This window comes from Megalops cyprinoides, chromosome 12 (genome assembly GCF_013368585.1).
Source record: "Megalops cyprinoides isolate fMegCyp1 chromosome 12, fMegCyp1.pri, whole genome shotgun sequence".
Taxonomy (NCBI): domain Eukaryota; kingdom Metazoa; phylum Chordata; class Actinopteri; order Elopiformes; family Megalopidae; genus Megalops; species Megalops cyprinoides.
The window spans coordinates 7,318,619-7,340,665 of NC_050594.1; the positions used below are offsets into that span (position 1 = coordinate 7,318,619).

The 22,047-nt window shown below is 47.9% G+C and overlaps 1 protein-coding gene and 1 long non-coding RNA gene across 3 annotated transcripts in view; both read right to left on the minus strand.

The window, feature by feature from the left end:
• Window positions 1-18,049, minus strand: part of LOC118786778 (alpha-(1,6)-fucosyltransferase) — a 22,754-nt gene extending 4,705 nt beyond the window's left edge. The window contains exons 1-5 of one of the 2 annotated variants that reach the window (XM_036542092.1): window positions 17,847-18,049; window positions 8,290-8,411; window positions 5,852-6,014; window positions 4,391-4,505; window positions 1,292-1,529 (exon numbers count right to left, since the gene is read on the minus strand). In XM_036542092.1, the coding sequence (XP_036397985.1) occupies window positions 1,292-1,529; window positions 4,391-4,505; window positions 5,852-6,014; window positions 8,290-8,411; window positions 17,847-18,049 (841 nt within the window). Of the gene's footprint in view, window positions 1-1,291; window positions 1,530-4,390; window positions 4,506-5,851; window positions 6,018-8,289; window positions 8,412-17,846 lie in introns of both variants that reach the window. The other variant, XM_036542091.1, reaches the window with a different exon arrangement.
• Window positions 18,050-18,186: 137 nt separating this feature from the next.
• The window catches only part of LOC118786434, a 46,576-nt gene continuing 42,715 nt past the window's right edge, over window positions 18,187-22,047 (minus strand). The window contains exon 3 of the long non-coding RNA XR_005005339.1: window positions 18,187-18,406. This is a non-coding gene — a long non-coding RNA (uncharacterized LOC118786434). The remainder of the gene's footprint in view (window positions 18,407-22,047) is intronic.

The following is a 22,047-nucleotide window of genomic DNA, read 5'->3' on the forward strand; positions in this document are numbered from 1 at the left end:
TACCACTTATGCATGTTTGAATGTGCAGCCGAGAATGTGCGGGGAATATAAATCAAGCAAAGCATTAAATATTTAAGACACACCCCCCCCTCCCAACCCCTCCCCTACATGAGAAAAACTCTAAATATTCTTTTGGCTGCTGTTTTTGTCAGAGCTCTGGTGCTATAGAGAAAGACTGGCTTGTCCCCTTCCTCTCTTGCTTCATTAGCACTCTGAGGGAATCTAAATGGCATCTCACCCTGATGAAGACATTGGCGCTCGCCAACAGAGCCGATGTTTTTTCATTTCTTTTCTTTGCTTATTCTTTCCTCTTTAATTTTTAATCCGTGCCGCGGGGGAAGAGAGATGCTCTATCCTGAAAAGCTGCGTGTTTGCGGCCTCCTTGCATTCCTTTCCCTCGACGCCCCCCCGGACCCCCACCCCCCCCCCCCTCCTGAGTGTGTGTGCGTGAGTGAGCCTGTGCGCGTGTGCTTGCTGCTGCCTCCCTACTGCTTCTGCAGTATTTACACTACTACCACCCCCCCACCCCCCCCCCCACTTGTTCGGGGGGGTGGGGGGGGGGGGGGGGGGCTTGTTTGAAAGGCTGTTGGAGCTCTTGCACTGAGCACCCATGGACAGATGTCTTTCATCCCCACCATGCTGCAGGAAGAGTTTCATATGTGAGGAAACAGATAAATGGGCCTGCTACACTAATCTGGCCAGAGTGACTATTCAACAGGCCACCAGGGTGAAATAAGAAAGACTGAGGAATGCTCTTTTGACACTTCATTTGGAATTAGATTGATTACATTAGAAAGCCTTATGGGCTGCTGAGCTACAGCCAGGGGTGATTCTACCCTTGTAAACCTCAATGAGTACCTTTTCAGGTAAGAGAACACCCAGCACCCAGTGAACACATCGTGTTCATCGGCTGGGAGAATCATGAACTGGGTTTCTGACAGCATCAAAGGGGCATCATTGTGACATAAAGGACAGGGTTTATCACATATAAACAGGGTTTGTGACACCATAATAGATGGAGTGACTTCATCATCCGTGTTTGTGACATCATAAACAGGGTTTCTGACATTAGATGTGCAGCAATCTGGGACACAGCTGCTGTACCCTTGGGAAAGGTACTTAACCCAGAATGGCCTCAGTAAATATCCAGTTGTATAAATGAATAACATGTAAAAACTATGACCCACGTAAGTTTCTCTAGATAAGAGTGTCTGCTAAATGACAATAATGTAATGTAATACACCCGGTACACCAGGCCGAGGCCGAGCTGGCCCATTCGTACAACACTCACCCGACCAGTGTCCCGTGGAGGTGCCGGAGCGGTCGGTGCAGGTGTCGCTGACGGGCCGGAACACGGTCTCCCAGCCGCCGGTGGCGTAGCGCCAGTTCTGCGACTCCAGGATCAGGGTGCGCTGCGTGCCGTAGGCGATCATGAAGCAGTACACCACGTGGTGCAGCTGGCAGCCGTACCCGCAGCCCTTGTTGATGTTGCACACCAGCTTCTGCGCCTTGCTGCAGTCCTTGGGGTTCTGGAGGAAGAAATGGCACAGGAGGGGGGGGGGGGGGGGGTATCGGACCAGCAGAATTAAAATTCGAGGGACTCCCAGAGACTACAAAGGCTTCAGTCACCTGGAGCGCCTAGATCGGCAGTTCCCAACCCTTGTCCTGGTAGACCGCAGGACAAATTTAATTCCAGCCCAGCTCTTTAATTATATGGACTAATTGAGCTGTCAAGTCAATTGCACACTTGACTTAATTACATTATTATCATGCATTTGCAGGTCCCTGGTTTCAAAAATACATTGATTGTGGGCACGTGGGAGGGGGGCGGAATTTCAAACACTCAATCAAATCAAACATAACGTATCCGGACTAGCAATGAACCTTCAGTCTTCTCTCAATGCAGTCAATAAGCCATTGCATTTTAAGTACATAGCAGAGACTCAGACTGTATTAGTAAGCCCCGCTTTTCACCTGCATACAAAGCACAGCCTCCTCTGATTGGCCTGGATGTTCCATTTGACAGATCTTATGAATGTACATTGTGTGCGAAGAGAAAACCAATATGCCATTGTTCTGACAGGTGAGGGGCTATCCCAGTTAATAAGTTGAAGCCTTCCCTATTTATGTCACCCAGATGAGACGTAGGACTGATCTAATCTTGAAAATGGTACCAAAAAAATCATGAGGGGTAGAGCTGTTTTCAATGATCAATTACGAGAAAACCAGGGGGCACCATGACAGAGCGTGACTCCTCTAGCAATTACACTGCTTTTTGAAGGGCCTAGCAGACACGGGCTCAGTATAGAGCCAGAGATGGAAATATATCTGCATAGCAGTTTGACAAACAGTGTCAGCCTACTGTGCGGGAGCCTCCAGCATGCAGTTTCCTTTCAGTACACTGAACTGCTTCTAGTCAAACCTGGAATGGCTCAAGCAGCTTAGCATTGGGAGAGCTACCGTATTTCAGTCCCTGGACCTGGACGCTCACCGATAAAGCAGGGTGAGCTTTAAGCAGTCAAAGAGCCGTGTCACCGCTCAAACAAAAACTTACGAAAAATTGAGTGGCAAAGCCGCATCTCCACGGATTCGTGTGCAGGGAGGGGGACGGGCGGGGGTTGCCGTGAGTGATGGAGATGGAGAGCGAATGGCGGAACGGGCGGGGCGCAGGAGAGGGATCCCTCTCGGAGCATCGGGGTGGAGGTGGGGGGGGGGGGGATTATTACAGCCGGAGACTGATGGATTGCCACTGGCGTGACAGACGGACTGGAACGCTGATCCTTCATCAGTGACAGCAGCTGTTAGCAGCGTGCTTTCCGCGCACTGCGCCCGCGCTCCATCAAACGCGGAGGGCTCATTACAGCCCGCGGAGCTCCTCATGCTCCTCCGATTCCTCCTCATTAGCCACGGTGGGGGATCTGAGGGCGCTAACTGGAGCTAACCGTCAACTCGGATGGAGGAAGGGAGACAAGTTAGACCGAGGGGGAAAAGGGTGGGATGGAGGAGAGAGGGAGGTGAAACATGGAGCTAACTGACAACTAGGACGGAGAAAGAAAGATGAGTTAGACAGAGGGGAGGAAAGGATGGGACGGAGGAGAGAGAGGAAGGTGAGACAGGTGGCAGGATGGTAGAGATGGGTGACACAGGTGACAAGGAAATGACAGAGGACAGAGAGCGAGACAGGTGGGGGAACTAAGGCAAAAGACTAATGAATGAAACAGAGGAGAGTGAAGGGTGAGACATGGAAGAGACTAAGGTGAGGCAAGCGAAAAGGATGAAGGAAATGAGTAATACAGGCAGGAAGGAAGGACAGGGGAGCGAGTCAGACAGGTAAGGCGGATAAATGTAACGTGCAAGACATTCGAGTCAGAGAGGAGAGACAGACGAAAAATGTGAGACAGGCGAGATGACTGGGGCAGCGGAGAGAGATCGAGGGGTGAGATAAGAAGGATAAGCAATACAGTATAAGCAATACAGTGGGCATAGGTGAGATGTGTGGAAAGATGGTCGAGGCGGGAAAAACTGATAAAGGAGATTGGTGGTCTCGGCAGCGGGTCTCTCTTCCACATCAGGGCTCCTGAGATTGGGTTTTTAAATTTACATCTGATAAACTTTCTGTGAAACTGACGGAGGTGCTCTGAATAAAATCACACCTCTGACCGCTGATATCTTTGCACCGTGTTTTAATTTATTATAAACTAAATAACTTTAGGCAACTGTGTCTTGCATTCTGTTGTACGATGTACGCACGCACAAATTTGGGCAAATTTGGACACTGGGCAAAAAAAAAAAGCTACAAACATGGTGTTATTTGTAGTTACTAACCAGCTAACTCTCATTGGCTATGCAGCCTTTTACCACTTTACTGAGAACTCTAGCCAGACATACAGTACTAGGTGACAATAATTAGTGAACTAGTGAACTTCACACAATGGTAACCTGATAGAATGTAGAACTAGAATTATGGGCCGGTATAGAAGATCCTGTGATTTCAGTTGAGCTACAGTCAATACCCGGAGCATAAAGCCACTTAATTCATTATCAGAACTGAGGAATCCTGACTGCAGAAACATTCCTATTAAAGACTAGTTATCCTGTTTCACCTGCCTCACCAATGCAAGCTTAAATTCACTGGCATGGGCCCATGCAGGCATTCAGACATGTAATGTACAAGCACACCATCCCACCATGAATGACCAGCCATGATCCTGGAGGGCCAGCTTTTGTTCTGGTCCAAGCAAAGCTTTTATACCTCCCCAAAGCCTAAGAGTTATAAAGAGAACTACTGAACAGTGGTCTTCATTGACAGGTATCTGAATGGCCCTTTTGTGGTCCCAGCCCCGGCAAGGCGGAGGGATACGTTGAAGTTCATGTGCTCAGGTTTACGTACCTGCAGATAGGTGATGCGGTTCTGCACCAGCTCAGACAGGTCTTTGGCCTCTTTCTCCCTCCAGTCGCCTGCGCCGTCAGCCTGGCTGAGGTAGTACAGGTCCGTCATGATGGACCTGAGTTCAGACCACAGACACAAAAAGGGTCAGGGTTCAGGGGTCAGGGGTCAGGGGTCATAGCCAGGTCACAGTGTGATACTAAGGCCAACTTGTAGAAGTCAGTGCACATGGACACCCACACAGGCCAAAGAGAATCTGTACACCAGCTGTGAATCTTCCACTCTATCCTTGGTTCTGCAAACACGCAAAAGTAGGACTTAATAGTATAAATTATGTAGCACTTCGTAATATAAATAATGCTAACCTTATTATCAACCCAAGTTATGAAAACACTTTTATCTGTCCAAACAGTGAATGCATACAAAAGTATGTGCACAGCAAAATGTACTGTGTGTCCTAGTAAATTGTAATCAATATGAAAACCAAACAAAAAGCACAGTGATTCTCTGGCTGGGGGTGGTGGGGGGGCGCAATAAGCTACCCACATAGAGCAACCATGAGGATGTTCGGTTTCATGGGATGCTGGGTGTCCCCAGATGGGGGACTTTCATTGTGAGGCTCAGAGTCGCGTGATCGGAGCATTTTCAGGCAGTAGGGTTGTTGTGGGAGGAGAGGGGTAGGGGGGGCTATCCCTGCCACTGATTACTCGTTCAAAATGGGTGCAATTACTGACACAATTACAATAAACACACAAATCGACGGTGAAATAAAGCAACACCCCCCGCAGCGGAGTTTTCTGGAAACCGCGGCATAAATTCTGCTTTGCGGGCTGCGTTTCCCCAACGCTAACCTTACCCGGCTAACTGGCTAAGAGAGAGACGGAGCTGTGGGAATCTGTGAGCGCATGAAAGTTCCAGTTCCGGAACATCGTCTTGCCTGTGACACTTTCAAGGCTGAGGTCTGTCTACGCGGGTGCCCATGCACACACATAAAGACACACACACACACACACATGCACACATGCACACACACACACACATATACACACACAGACAGAGCAGGTACTTGAAAACAGCCAAAGTAAAGTAAGAGAATTATGGGTGTCTCCTCCCAAATTATGGGTGTCTCCTGCGTTTGTGTAATGCTGAAAGACAGAGACAACCGGTGCCTCAAGGTGTTTTGCATGCAGTACATAGCCACAAGATTCAAAAGACACGTGGCGTGAAATAGACCCTGGGTGTCTATGCCTGTCTATGTGCACAACAGCACATGTGGGCCATGGAGGTAGTGAACAGGGCTGGTAACCCTGCAGAGGTTGCCAGTTTGAATAGCCTCAGTAAATGCCCAGCTGTGTAAATGGATAAGAAGTAAAACCTGTAGGCTGTATAAACTGCCCTGGACGAGAGCGTCTGTGATGTGACGTGGCGCAGCGTAACCCCGCCCTCCTGCAGGTGACCCCTGACCTCTGCTGGTGACCCAGGTCCTCCAGGAGGGTTTCGGTGTGCCGCTGCAGGTCCCCGGTCTCCACGTGGCTCAGCTTCTTCACCTCGCAACGCACGAAGTACCACAGCTCCTTCACACCGTTCTCCACCTTCCTTCGCAGCTCCTCGTGGTCCTTCCCGGGACCTGCTGAACAGGAGGAGGAAGTGATGCGCAGGAAATTACAACAAGAATAATTCCAGCCATGACATATACTGCTCAGGGGTTTGCACTGCAGATTTTTCCATTTTCTGCTAACCACATATTCAGCTCTGTGGCCTTCTGTAACGCCTGATAAGATTGGCTGGGTTTCTCGCATGATTGCGTGGGTTTCTCACATGATAGGCTGGGTCTCTCACATGATTGGCTGGGTCTCTCACATGATTGGCTGGGTCTCTTACATGACTGGCTGGGTCTCTTACATGATTGGGTGGGTTTCTCTCAAGGGCTGGGTTTGTTGTTAAAGCTTAAATACGCTCTGTAAACCCCCCGTTGTGCAGGTCTTTGTTTTATTCCACTTGTTTGTGACAGCTAAAAAGATAACCGGGATTGTTTTTGTGCAGAGACAAGCATTATGATATGAAGGGTGCCTCAGAGATGCCTCCGGCACAGTTAGGTGGTATGTGTGTGTGTGTGTGTGTGTGTGTGTATACACGCAACACATTCTTTGAATGCCTACTGCATCTGTAGTATCTGTGGAGGGTTTCTTGTGCATGGCACTCACGCTGTAAATGAATTTAACGGGGGTATATCTTGTACTTTCTCATGCTGCGAAACTCTCACCAATCTGACAAGGCATCAGGAAAAGTACAAATTTTGTCCCAGCTGCTGCTGAAGCCAAACGTGCTCTAATCCGCCGGGCTGGTATGAATATTCAAAGGGGTGTGGTCAGATCGTCCACAGCCAGCACCGCAGGGTGGGCAGTGCTGGAAACCTCTTATTATCATTCGAATCCTCATAGACACTAAGGCATGGAGGGAACACCAATCTGGTCAGCAGATAGAATATAGAGTAGAGTCACACCATGGGGATAAGCCTCTGTTTTCATTTCTATTTTCTGCTGGTAAAATAACAGGAGAGAAACCTGAGACTCTGTATGGACACTGCTGAACCAACAGCAGACATAAACCCTGCAGGCAGCATCTCTTGCACATCTCTGGCCAGCTCACTCTGCAAAAACCAGTCCATCTGGACCCCGCTGTCCTAACTGTGACAGTATGAATGTATATTTGATATTGCAGGGTTGTCTGGGGTTTGTTTGCCTCTCCCGAGAGGCAGGAAGCATAAGGCCCCGTCCGCGAAACAACAAAAGGGCACGGCCTAGAGAAAGGAGGCGCTGCGAGGATCGGGTTACTGCGGCGGCTTCTGGAAGGATTCCGCCTGGAACGATCGAAGCAGACGAGGCCGCGGGGACTCGAGGCTCTCTCCCACCGTTTCCCACCAGATGAAGACCTGCAGGGTATTTGTGGAGTTGCCACTTCGCACAATGAGAACCGATGACCCCCTTAGGCATGCCGCACATACACACGGGCACACAAAACACACTCACTCATGCGCTCACACACACCCTTCGCTCTCAACCCAAATGTTGCCCACCCTGCAAGGTCACTGGAGGAGAGTTATTGCAAAAGGAGATGGGTGGTGGAACTGTGATTCATTATGCACCCATAATTCATTTGGTTGAAAATGAAAAGCATCAATCTGGGAGGATCCACCAATCACACTCCCACCCCCTTCTTCCACCTTCTGGCTCGGCAGCTCCTCTTTGATTTAAAGCGTCATTCAATCAGACAGCAAACAACAAGTCAATGACCAACCACCTGATACCGCTACCCTGCCTTTCCCCTGTCCTCTGAGGTGGTGTCTCAAATTTAAAACAATGAAGAAGAGTTTCCCTCGACTGTAGCTATTGGTGTTTAAAGATTTGATTGCTGCCACCCAAAAGTCTATCTCTATATCTCTACAGTAGTCAGTAACTTAGGCGCCAGTGTTGCATAGTGGGTAAGAACAAAACCCGTAACCAAAAGGTTGCCGGTTCAATTCCCTGCCTGGGTGCTGCTGTACCCTTGGGCAAGGTACTTAACCCACAATTGCCTCAGTAAATATCCAGCTGTATAAATGGATAACATTGTAAAAAACTGTAACCTATGTAAGTCGCTCTGGATGAGAGTGTCTGCTAAATGCCAATAATGTATTGTGATGCAACCCCACCCACCTCCCATTCGTCCCTGTGACGGAGTGCCGTCACTACGGTTGCGTATGTGCTCTGACTGCCATACCAACAAGCCTGGCTCTTTGGCGTCGCGTGGTTGGTACCGTAGACCCGGGTTTGAGGCCGGGTGGAGTGACTGCTCTTGCCCTTCGCTACAGTCCCCCCAGTTGTCTGTCTCAGAGCCGGCCCCACCGGCACCCCCCCGCTTACCATCCCCAGGCTGCCTCCGGAAGTTGTTGATCTGCTCCTTGGCCTGGATCAGCTGCTCCTCCAGGGTGTGGATCCGCCCTTCGGCCACCGGACCCACCTCCTGACCCTGGCCTTCCGGTACCCTGCGGGGCGAAGCCACACGTTAACAAAGCGTGCAATGAGGAAGGAAGGATGCAGGTGTGTGCATGTGTGCGGGTGTGTGTATGCGTGTGTGTGTGGACGCGTGTGTCCAGCTAGGTCAAACCGAGCGCCACCTGCCTAATTTCCCAGGGGGGCCCTCTGCACCACTGTCACTGTCCCCGTGCCAATTGATAATCAGTTGCCTCGGCAACCGCGGGCCATTTGTTCGGTGGCAGCGGCTATTTATCAAGCGCTCTAGCACCCCGCTGAGATGCCCCCTCGCCACTCCCTTGCCTGCCCCCATTCCCCATGCATCACAATCCTCAAACATCCACACCCCCCCTTTCACCCCATTGTCACCACATTTCACCCTCGCCAGCTGACTGGGGTGGAGTTTTACTTTATGGCAACAGAACAGGAAGTAAGAAAGGGCTGACGCATTTCTCCCAAAAAAGAACCCGCCGGAAGGTTCCTGGGTCTTGACACCCCATATCTGCATTGTGAAGCTATGGTACATACTTGGGAAGGTGTGACTGTTCAAATCTGCTCTTTATCTGAACACTCCGATTAAGAACCATCCTGATCATAAGTAAAAGGCAGCTCTAAATGATTTGATCTGAAACAATAAGCAAATGGTGAGCATTTTTGTCTCCAAGCAAACTGAAAGGCACATGAGATCTTGTGGCACAGTGAAATGAAAAGGGAAAGAAGAGCTTGTTCCTGGAAGGTCAAAGGTGTAGCAGGTCACCTGCAGGGATGAATGAGTGTGGATTGGGTTTCAATTGGATGTCAAATGCAAGGGAGTGTAAGTCTATGAGATTCAACTTCTGCTGTCAGGCAAAACCCAATGACCCCAACATATACACACAGACATATGCATGCATGGACACACACACACACACACTCACACATGCACGCGCACACACACACACACACACACACACAATGCAGGAAAAGTAGGCTACGCATCTATGGTGATCACAGAGGAGTGTCCATTTCCGACCGCTGAACAAAAGATCCATTACTGAACGGATACTGGAGGATATTCTTATGCTTCTCAATGTCACCCATATCTGTTATCAAAGCGCCCAGCTGTGAGACGTTTAACAATGTTCAGGTGGTGTAACACAGCTGAGTTGAAACATCCATCCTCTCCCACAACACAATACGCAGTTACTACCACACTAGAGCATGGCATGACATCACATCACATGACTGAGACACACCCTCATTGGATAAAGTCAGTGTTCATGGGTGGAACACATATGCAAGCAGCACTACTAAATTTCTCACATTTAACACATGCAGACACACAGACAAATGCATACTTGTGCATATACTCACACACATGCAGACAGACATACACAGGTACATAGTCGGACACCCTTTCACACCTCTTGACCTCGGAAGAGGCCTCTCAGCATATGTGTGTGTATGGCCAGTCTCACACCTATATAACAGTATGGTCGCTATGTCCGCCAGGCAGACCTGTTAAGGTTTCCCTCCCACAGACACTCTGGCCTGTTAATAAAGACTGCCTTTCATACTCCAGTAAGGCTCTCTGTTTTCTGCCACTACATTTTCCACATTTTGAGTTTATTTGCTGTGTTTTCCAGCGGCGGAGTGTGCTGACATCACTTCCTGTGGTAGGCGTGGGTTTTTTGGCTCACAAGCACAGCAGGACCACAGGAGCAGAAGACAGAGAAAACAGAAAACAGAGACACAAATTGCAATCCTGCGTCTCCATGGACACGCGGACTCTGACTTCCACAAGGCTGGGGGTGCTTGTGTGTGTGTGTGTGTTTGTGCGTGTGTGTGCGCGTGTGTGTGCATGGGCTCGGCGTAGTTTTCCCAGATCCTGGTGCTTTCTGCCCTTGACAAGAGACCCTAGATCAGCTTTCCTCCCCCTCCGTCCCATACCCAGCCATTCAGCGCAACATACTGACTCTGATCCAGGATCAGCTGCTGAGGGCAAAAAGGCAAGAGGCAGATGGGAATCGCAGAGATCGCCGCCTCGGGGTTGCCGAGCAGCGAGGCGGAAAACAGGTGAGTCACACGCCAGCATGGTCTCATCCCATTGGCCCACTGCTGCCTGGTAACCATGGCGCTTCGGTCTGCACCGGGTCTCATCACAACAGTTTAAATATAAACCTGGGGGTGGATATGGCACAGCACACCAGCGCGACTGCATCTCTCTGTGCTAACTGACTTAAGCGGACTAAATGAATGGCTTAAAACCCAACCACATTCATTACATTTGCTTAGCAGATGCTCTTAACTAAAACAGGACTGGCTAAAGTGCCTTGCCCAAGGGTACAACACCGGTGTCCCACACGGGAGTTAATCTGGCAAATCTTAGCGTTATGAGCCCTGCTCCTTACCACTACTCTACACTGCTGTCCACAGCTGAAACTGACTTTGGACTTTGATGGTGCAAGCCCACCTTAATACAGTTGAGGCTACTTGCAGCTCTGACCTCTGACCTCTTCCTTAGAACCTGCCTAGAAATCTGATGCCAAGAGAATTCAACGCCAGCTCTCCCTGCACCATGCCTGTTGATTGACATCTCGCATAGCTACAGGCTTTGTGTTTTTGTGTGATTTGTGTGCATTTCACGTAGTAATCAATGAGAGGACAAGACAAACCAGCAGAAAAATAACTGATTATTGGCAGCTCACACATTTCAACTGGAGTTGCAAGATGCTGTGCTGCTATTTCTTTCAAATATGCAATTTATTTTCATTGCACCTGTGCAAAAAGTTGATGTTAATGTTCTTCTATTAAAAATATATCAATGTTAAGTTAAAAAGAATAATGACATGATAAAAACGAATATTTGCCTCCTCTATACCACATATAGTATGCAGTGAGATAACCTCCATTCCTCCATCCTGCATAAGAAGATTGCCCAATGGTTTCTACGTTAAAAACCATTTTTGAAGGTTATGCTACCTTCAGGAAGTGTTGACTCAATGGGCTAAAATTTCACATGCCTCCTCTACAAGTCACAGACAGCTGATTTGTCACGTTTGGTTAAAGTCTATTTGCTGTACCTGACGTTGCGAGAAGTCATACATTCATTTGAATTTGTTCAGACATAATTTCTGCCCACGTACAACAAATTCTGGTTCGGAGACGTCAATGAAACTTCGCGGGGAGTTATGCAGTGCTGCCTGTAAGTGCCCTTTTAGCGAAAGCGTAATTGCAGAAACAGCAGATTTTTATTGTATTTGGACTACAGTCTCTCAGCGAGTGCCCATTAACTCCCACTCTTTCTCAAGTCACTGTGCTTAATGAGTTTGCATGGCCGAGGCTTCGGAAAAACAATTCTACAAGCATGTTTCACCATAACGTAACTGTGCGCTAAGCATTAGCTCACCGCTGCATGGTGACCAGGGGCGATTAAGGTTAGCCAACAGCAAACCGAAGCAACAAGCACAGTTATAAAGCATATTAGTATCAGAGTCCTTGCATATTCCAGAGCTTGTAGCTCAGTTCATTTCTTCACTTAATCAACGGAGTAGTTAATTATACAGCTGGCACAGAGAGTGGCTTAATGGAAGCTCTTTCAGTTATAATTCCAAAAAAAACAAAAAAAAAAAACTGTGCTTTGTGTGGGAAAAGACGGTTAAAAAGTAGGACGATTCCATTTGGCAAAGAAATGTCGTAAGAATAATACCACAATGTCATAATCTAGGCGAAGTCAAAGGTCCCCGCTTTTCTTGTCTTGAACCACTCCTACAGTCACCTAAAACAGTTTTTGTTGTGTTTGGGGTGGGGATGTGGATTACCGGTGTCACCTGCTCTATTCGCGAAGTGTCAATATCAGTGTCATAACACAATGGCAATACAGAACACACAGGATGTGCAGCGATAAAAGAAAGTAGGGTGAACGGTGTCTTTGTGTGGAGAAGTTGGAGGGGGGGGGGAGTCTTTTCAAGGTCGCACAGGTGACCGGCCTCCTTCCCAGCCCTCGTTGCTTCGACATGCTGTGCAGCGCTGTAACCTGTCCCCTGACAGCCAACAGTTCCCATCGCACAATTGGAGTGGGACGATTTCTCCCTCGGGGGTGAGAGACATTACCTTGTTGCAGAAGTCTGTGTGTGTGTGTGCACATATATGTGCGTATGAGTGTGGAAGAAGAGTCTGAGAGTGTGTTCACATGACAGTTCAGGTATAGAGTGACTAATGACACCACACTATTGCACAGAGATCTACGTATATCGCTATAATGGACAGAGCTTTGTAAGTACGTGTGAACTGACATATCATACACAGCTCTGTGTGTATCCTTTTGTTGTATGAATCTTGAGTATATTATGTAACTTAAGTATGTGTTTGTGTGAGCTAGATCTCTGAATGTGTGTGTGTGTATCTGTATGCTGAGCTGTGTGTGGTGGTACAGAGGACTTCTACATAGGGACAGATGCACATGCTGAGTTTCTGTGGAATTACCAGTAACGAAGGAGGCCACGTTTTCCATTTAAACAAGGACTATGGGGGTGTAATTTTAAGATTACTGTGGTCAAGCATGAAGAGGAAGTGTAGTTTAAACCGTGACTGGCTCTTGTAGTCACTGTGCTTCATAACCTTGAGTGTCACTTGCCTCAGTACCTATAGGCTCCTAATCACTCAGATACTTTGAAGATGATGCATGAAGCTATAAAGATGATGCATGGATCGTTCAAAAAAAGCGACTTTGCGGGTAAACTTCAAACAATCACGTATCCAGCATCCAATCAAAGCCCTGTCCTGATATATCGCATACCACTGAGTTAGTCCATCATAACAGATCTCCACCTCCTGAACAACTCCAATCCAACCAACTGGAGATGCCGGCAGTTTGTCAATTTCTTAACTTTCACATAAAATTTCCTCCTCTTAGGCCTACGGAGAATTTGCCCACGGATTGGCTCTGCCAGGCAGCCAGTAAACAGCATGCCTACATTCATGCTACGCCTCTTTTCCACTTACACAGCACCGGAGGGGGAAGGGAAGTTCCACAGCGGCGGTTTCCGGTCCTTGTCCACTTTGCAAACAAACCAGAGGATTTTAGCCACCGGACCTTTCCTGCGTGGCACGGTGACTCACCCAAAGTCACCCAATCAGGAGCCTGAGATGAGCCCCGCCGAACGGGGCCTGGTTCTTCCGGGTCCCTCGCAGAGACGGCCTTAGCGCAAGACAACCCTTTTTTGGTTGTTCGTCACGCCGTGGCAAGCAACGGAAAATGGGGACAGGAGCTCTTCACATGCCAAAACCTCCGTGCGCCTCCCGCTGGGCCCGGCTGCCTGAATAAACACCAACTCCCACGCACACACCACCCGCTCCACTCTCCCTCCCTGGGCCCAGTTAAATTAAAGTCTGGGGAACCAGGCTGCGGAACATGGCCGGTTCCTCCTGATCGGGCGGCAGCCATCGAAACAGCTGTGGGCTAGCGGGACGGGCACGCCCGCGAAATCTTTCACATTCGTGGCCGCGGTTCTCACGAGGGCCCCCAGGGGCCACAGAGACAGGGTGCAAACAATTAACAGAGGCCAGGACGAGAACGAGAGTCACAGAGGCATGGCACGAAAAAGTGCAGCCTCTTTGACACTGAAGGACAGTAATTATTTATGGCGATTTGCTCCAGAGATTTATCATTTCCTTGTCCCTACAGGACAGTTGTAGGACAGTTGTACACACACAAACACTCATACACACACTGAATCCCATCACTACAACAAATACCATTAAACTGTAGATCATGAAGAATATTAAGTCATATACACACAGAACTTCAGCAAGCAAGTTCTGATTCTTTATCACTCTTTATCATATTAGTATGCATTTTACACTGTATTAGCTCGTTAGCTCAGTGTCTTGAGTATTATTCTTTCCCTCATTTCAGACTTAAAACACAAAGAAGTTTAACAGGAAAACTGTTGCGTAAATCCTGAGAATGAACAAGCTATACGTTTTACTCCATGACTCACTGTAACCCAGATTTGTGCTGGGTTTTTGCTTCAGTTTCAGTTTGCCTTATTTCGTTGACGTTTAAAACAAGTTCCATAGGAATCAGGACCGAGATGCGAGCCACTGCACGTTTGACACTCTCTGCGGGTTTGTTGAAACCGGGCCTCTTTGTCCCCACCGCCTTTTTTACTTGGCACCTTGTCAACCAGGTAACAAGCACAACTCCCTCAAAACCGAAGCTGGCTGTTACAAACCTTCAGGCAGGGGGCACCATTGAGCAACTTTCCCCCCAACCCAAGACACAGACATGCTAAACCGAGGTGAAGCTTAGAAGCATCTCTGTGTCAAGCACATGTTCACAGTTTCAGGCAATTCAAATATGTTTAACATTTAAGTGACCAATTAACAGGCAGCATTAAAGTAGATACAATAACAGACAAAACTTGGCCCGCGTGACAATAATTCAATTTCCTCAATTAGAAACATCCGTTGTCCTGCTTTGAGCATATGGCACTGGCACTTTTCCCCAAATGGAGCTTGTGATCTATAATTTTCCCCCAAGTATTCAGAACAGCTTGCAAACTCTCCTTCAATAACACTAGTCTGCACAGGGGACCCTGGTAAGTTTTGTAACACCACTGCATCGTCTGGCTAATGCTAACTTAGAGGGAGGAAGCTTTTGGCCATGAGAGGAAATCACCTACCACCTTACCACAGGCGTTATCACTTTCATGGAACAGGCTATCTGAAATGGAGGCGTTTTTTTTTTTTGCCAATGCGGCGATGTGCCTGCAGTAACCTGTGTGCATACTCTGCACTCCACGTTAATTTGGCACCCCTTATTAAATAAAACAGCGAAACATGATTCGTCTGCCCTTCTGTCCGACGCGGCCGACCACCAAATCATCACCGCTGCCCACCACACCGCTGTACTGCAGACGCCATCATCTCCTGCACATGACAGCGTGTGTAGCAGGGCAAGACTGGGCTGAGTGATTGACAGCTCTTGGGGGGGGCAGAAGGCCAGAGGCTGTCCTGTCAGTGATTAATCAATCTTTCATGAAGCATGTAGGGATGAGCCAAAGCCGGCTTCATATTACGGGAGAATTTAAATCAGTTCAGAGGCCACTGGTTAATGAGAGCGCGGCCCCTCCGCGTCCGGCTGCATGCTGCTTTGACTGACGTTTCACATCCAGCTCGACCCCTTGAACGAGCAGCCCTCCGAAAGAACCTGGTTGGTGTGATGTAACCTGGTCGGGGGGTGATGTAACTCCCACAGCTTTAGCACAGGGTGGGGGGGGGGGGGGGGGGGGGGAGTGGGATGGGAGGGGAGTGGGGACAGAGGGGACGGAGGGAAGGGGGGGGGGGCGTGCATTCCTTCAGCCTCTGCAGGGCTCTAATGCACCTGAAAGTGCTCTCAGCTGCACGGCTGCGCTCACTCTAATGGCTTTTTACACCGCAGCGCTCGGGGTCCACAGCCAGCTCCCCACCGAAGGTGACCCTTAACACCGTGTCCCCGGCTGGCACGCGGGTTCTAAAACCCCGCAGCAGGCAAGAGAGACGGGCCGAAAACTGTGCGGTGACGGGGGGGGGGAAATAACACAAAATGATGAATGATTACAGATCTGTTTAATTTAAACTTAAATGCCTGTAGAAATTTATGTAGTCTCCTCTCCAGTTTCTGCCTTCCTGCCTTCCTGGTGTATTACCATGCTTTCTCAAGTGTGTGTGTGTGTGTGTGTGTGTATAAAGAGAGAAATGAAGAAAGAGGGGGAGAGAGAGAGAGAGAAAAAGAGAGAGAGAGAGATTTACTTTAAAAAAACCACCAATCCTCCTAAGAGAGGAGAAAAAATATATTAAAGATCCTGGTAAAAAATGTACTAAAGGTTATTAACGTGCTTCCATATTCCAATGACACGGCTCTGTGCTACAGTACATTTTTGCTGCCTTCCCAGGCCAAAAGCAAGTGTGACGTGATTAAAATTGTGATTTCCAACAGACACAGAAATCACGCTTGCCCTCTCCAGGCCCCTCAAACCTAATGAGCACTCAGTTAAGTGCTGCCGCCCACCGTCTGATACTCACACTGCTTTCCCATGTGATCTTGCTCTCCTTTTTTTCGTTCCACTGACTTTGGAATCGGCAGTTGTATGGTATGATTGCCTCAACATCACACCCTCTACACTGGTGGAGGAGCACTGAAGTACCATGAACACAGGCAGCCTTTTTTGTCCTACAAGTCTCACAATGCAAATGGGGGGGGGGGCAAACACTGGATGAGTATAGGAGCAAACCCCACTGATGTCATCTGGGGAATTCACAGTCACCTGACAACTTACTAGAAGGTGCCGTTTAGCGGTACGAGAAGGGGACCCTTGCCAACGTAACCCACACCACTCAAACCCACTCATAAAAGGAGGCATTTATGCTGTGGTGGACTCCCAGTCATTGTTAGCTGATGGCACAGCTCAGATTTAAACCTGTGATGTTACTTTAACTGACTGAGCCACTTAGAGGCCCTCTCTGCCTCTCCCTCTCTCTCTCTCTCTCTCTCTCTAATGCACAACCCACTGAGTTAGCAACAGCTTTCGTAACAGCTGGCAAGTCTAAAGTTGCTGGCACGCCGGCTAACTACTTTTGATATCATCTCACAGCTCACATGGAGCATGGAAGAGCAATTATCGTCACTTTATCAAACCTGACACACCACATGATCTGAGGTGCAAAGCTGGGGTACGACTTCCGCGTGCATGCAAACAAATTTCCCCAGGAATCGTGGCAGTGCTCTATAAGGCAATTAAAGGAGTTAAGCTGAGGCCTGTTTTTTTTTTTTTTTTTTTACTTACATCATACTTCCAACACTCACAAAAGACACCTGCTCAAATTTTATGGTGAATGCCAAAATTTGTACCTGCTTTACACATCACATCCAAAAATCTGATCACTGTTGCCAGTCACTAAAATTCTCATGGTACAAGTTAAGGTCACTCTTATGGGGATCATTGTTCATTACAATGTAAGCACAATGGCTTAGGATAATGTTTTTATTGGATCACCACTAAGCTCTACATTCAGTCTAGCACGGTTATGTTACTCTTAAGGATTATGGTTAGACACCCTGTTTTTATTGGCATGTTTCCAGTTCAACCCTGTTTTTACCTTTCAGCACATATCTACTTTCAGTTTGGTTTCTTTGAGAGTGTTTGTCTCTCTTGTATCTACTGTGACACACTTAACGTATGATGTCATGTTTGTCTGGATAAGAGCTACTGCCAAAAAAAAAAGCCCAAAGGCAACAACCTAATGTATAATTGGCAACTGCCCGTCTCCATAGTTTGCCAAATACTAACAGCTTATGGGAAGCACAGCAGGGTTCTAGGAACCTGTCCTGTATGTCTCCGCCCTGCCCCACCTGCCCCCCCCCCCTTCCTGCCCCCTCTCCGCCCGCCCTGCACCGCCCCTGAGGCACGCCCGCCGGCCCTCACCTGAGGGATTCGGCCATCCTGCGGAGGTCCTCGTTCTGCTGCTTGAGCCGCTCCAGCTTGGCCAGGATTTTGGAGAGCTCGCGGCTGGAGCGGTCGGGGTGCTCGCTGTCCCGCACCAGGTGGCCCCCAATGTAGAAGAGCAGCGTGCCCCAGGCCAGGAGCACCAGCATGATCCAGCGCCAGGACCCCGTCCATGGGCGCATCTTTCCCTCCCGGGCTGGGGGGGGGAGGAGGGGGGGGAAGGGGGATGGGGAAGGGGTTTTGAACACGCTCTGTTCACAACACCTCCAGGGGCATCATAGCCGCCACTGAGGGTTTGGGCGGGGGGGGTGGGGGGGGGAGTTGGGGAGGGGGTGAGGGGCGATCAGGACAATGTCTTCGGCTCCGTTCTCCCTGCCTCCTTTATACTATATGCATGGCTTTTCCAGGATTGGCCAGGCTATTGTGATGTCATTGTCCTGTCCCAGCCACTCTGCTGCTTCCGGCTCCACCTGTCTGCGAGGCTATAGGGCACGTCTCCTTCCTATATCCATCCAGCTTCCTGATTCCAGTCCTTCCTGCTACAAAAAAAAAAAAACAAAAACAACAAATAGCACCAGTGAGCAGAACAGCAGACAGATGGGAGTAACTGTCAGAATGCGTTGACAGAAACTGCCACGAGGGAGGGAGCACTTCAGTACTTCAGTACATATGGCAACACACAAGAACATCATTATGCTGTAGAACACAGTACCCAAATTACACAGACGCTAAAAACAAGAACTGCGTCAAGGTAAATGACATACTGATTATGACATTGTACTGAAGACATCTCAAAAAATATAAACAGAAAATATGCATATTTGAAAAGAACATTAAATGACAAGGCTATAAACAAATAAAAGCTTTATGTGTTTCCAACATGAAGGGACAGGCTTTGGCATGTTTGAGCCAGTCATCTATTATCTGAAAAAACAGAGCATGATTCTCCTCATCAGTTAACAACTTATAATCATCAGTCCTACATTACAGTGTCTATGACCCACAGCTTAAGGACAGCATAAGTTACAAAACAATGAGCCAAAAAAGCTGTCATGGCTGCCCTAAGGAAGGGGTCATGGTTAAATTCCAAACCTTTAAATCAGACAGACAGTCAAAATAAAGGCAAAAAAACCAGGGATAGCATAAGGGTATGTTTTTCCTGAGTACAGAGGTGCTCTTCTCTCTGTCTGAGGGCATTTTTTTTTTTACCCCAAGACTTCAATTCCCAGGAGACACGCGGTCAACTCACTTCAGAACAAGCAGCAAGAACACACAGGACTCATTACGGATTCTGGAAGATGCAATTATGCAGACAGAGAGAGATAATGCGGACATTGATTATCGACGTTGGGAGGGTATCCATCATTCATCGCCGATGTTGAGGGGGAGCAACGTGCATCATTATGGATGCTGAGAGAATGTACAGGGGCTGATTATGGATTTGGGGGGAGAGTATATTCAATGTTTTTTATGGATTGCAGTTCTAGGTCAGCCAAGGCAACTGAAGACCAGACTCAATGAATTATCAATATGGTGACCTTCCCCTGATGCTTTGCGGTGGTGAAAGTATGACTGTCAAGTGCTGGCTATTTATCTCAATGGAGCAGTGCGAGTCTGTGGCAAATCATATATTCATGGGCTGTACTGCATGTCATCTGCCAACCATTACTACATATTTCTGACTCCCAGAACCTGCCGACCTACACCGCAAAGTGCTACTGCTGAACTCTTTCACCCATTATTGTAGAAACCACTGTCATATTACTTTCGTTTTTACCCACACTGCCTTCCCGGTACCATGCCACGTCCTCAAGATGAAACTGCATGCTTCATCGGTGCAGTCAAATGAAATTCTGTTGTCTGGAAGTTCCAGTGGCAGAAAGAACTAGAAACCAGGTGTAGGTGTTTCCCTTTGAATCCGATGTTTGTTAGATTGACAGGCTGTTCTGTTGCAATAAGTGGCTTTGAATGCTGGCCATGTCTTTTTGCAGACTGGCTACAGACTGACGAGTACACTGCAAAACTGTTGGGAGGACGTGCTGGAGTTTCTGTGCTCTGTACTCCATTTTATCAATGAAACCCCAGCAACAGCTTGCACTTCAAGCTCTACTTGCTGAGCAAGACCAACTTGTGTGTTGTAGTCACCTATGCTAACAACAGCTAATGTTACTAGCACTAGCTATAATATTGAGGGCAGACTTTTCTGTTTCTGGCTGACCAACCACATGAAATGAAGCCTCACTTTCATTTTGATCATGAGTGACGAAAAGGGTACAAACCGGCTTTCTTAGCAAGTTCCTATCAGGATGTGGAGACTGTGGAGAAGTGCTGATGTACTGCATTCACTGTGACTTCTACACTGGCTTTGAAGCCACAAAGGTGTGAGGGTGAGGAATGGTTACACTGCACCTGGCACCTTTTCAAGAATGTGTGGAGGAATATGAAGGTGCAGCTCAGGTGAGGCGAATAGTGATGGTATGACGCTAAATTTCATCATGACACAGGAGTCCGGTACGGGCTGTTAGAGCTCCAACTGATGAATTATAAATATGCTGGATGAAACTATAGCCCCTGCTTCCCATCTCACTCTGGTTATGAGGGAGAAAAAAAATAAATTCATAATTCATTCTTATTTTATAAATATCTTGGAGGGAGGAAGAATCATGTCACTGCCTTAGCCAGGTTCAGGCAAGTCGCCAGTTATCAAGCAACTTCTTGAAGAATCCCTGATGCCCCATTCTACCTCCCTCATTGCTCCGGTAAAGGGCTCTCTTCATGCGAAGGCTGTAACGAGATTGCCCTGGATGCCATCCACGCTCGTCAGGAGCGCAGGAGGTTTACAAGAGGCCTGATAAGACAGGGCTCTGCTGAGAAAGACGGTAAAATCACCCTGAGGATTTTGCACTGAATCGGTCTGCGATTTCCTTCGCCTCCATCTGTTACTTAGAAAAAACACAGTGTTTCGCGTTTCCCTGTAACTGGACATCTGGTCTCGAGAAAGAGAGAGGGAAGGAGAGAGAGAAATGGGGAACCACAATCACGGTTTTCTGCTCCCTGTAAAACTGTGGCTCGTTCCGCATTTGCCATCACTGTTAACAAAAGTCTGAGTAGGGTCATCTGGTTATCTTACATGAAGTGGAGATGTCAGAAGTTGCCATTGGTGCGTTGTGCAGGCAGAATGTTCCAGCAAGTTCTTCCAGTATTCTAGCTTGCTTGGTTGGTTGTCAGATGTTTTTAAATGACTCTGTTGCAAGGCTGATACTGCGGTCTGTTGACTGCAGATTAAACCACAAGAAAATGTGGACCGACGAAAAAAAATATGCGCGAAACGGAAGAACACCGTCAGTTAAACTGCACACCTGTGCTCTGACAAGACATCTGCCTCTCTGCAACACTGTCAGCAGAACTGTCTTCCTGAGACCCCACAGGGAATAAGATAAACATTTCTACTCTGGATGACACTCATCCAGAGATAAAGTGATTATAGCACTACACTGGCACCAGTAGGCTGGGTGTTAAACACAGCCATTCCAAAAGTCCTTAAAATGGTGTCCGCAGCCCTTCTGCTTGGACGAACACAAAGAAATGGCCCTACGCTTGGCTGATATCCTGTCCAGGGAGAACATAGTCTATTATATGAAGAAACTAGGACAGCCTAATTTAAGCCCTGCCTTGTAAATGACAAATTTGGCTTTGCTTTTTTTTTTTTTTTCCTTTTTGAGATACGATGAGGCATAGAATGGCATTTAGCAGTCATCACTGGCATCTTCCCCCGGCAAATTATCAATTTAGACCATGCCAGCAACAACAAGAAGAAACACTTCACTGAAAATGATTAGATGCATCAACACATTACTTCCATTGTTGGTACTGTGCAGCTCTGAAAAAATGGAAGTAATATCACACTAAGTACGTTTGGAATTAGTCCACTGGGATAAGCATGGTTTAAGTTGTTTCCCTATTAATACTGTAAGTCTTGCCTCGTCAATTTTAACATATTAATTCCCACTTACTGCAAATTGTATAAAAATGGCATGGAAAACACTTACAGTACCACTCACTCATGTCAAGACTTGTATTGAAAAGGCCTACAATCTTACACTGTACAACCTTGACCACAACGTAAGGTGCCGATTTCAGTGAACACTGATCCAGGATCAGTGGGCAAATGCTAATCATG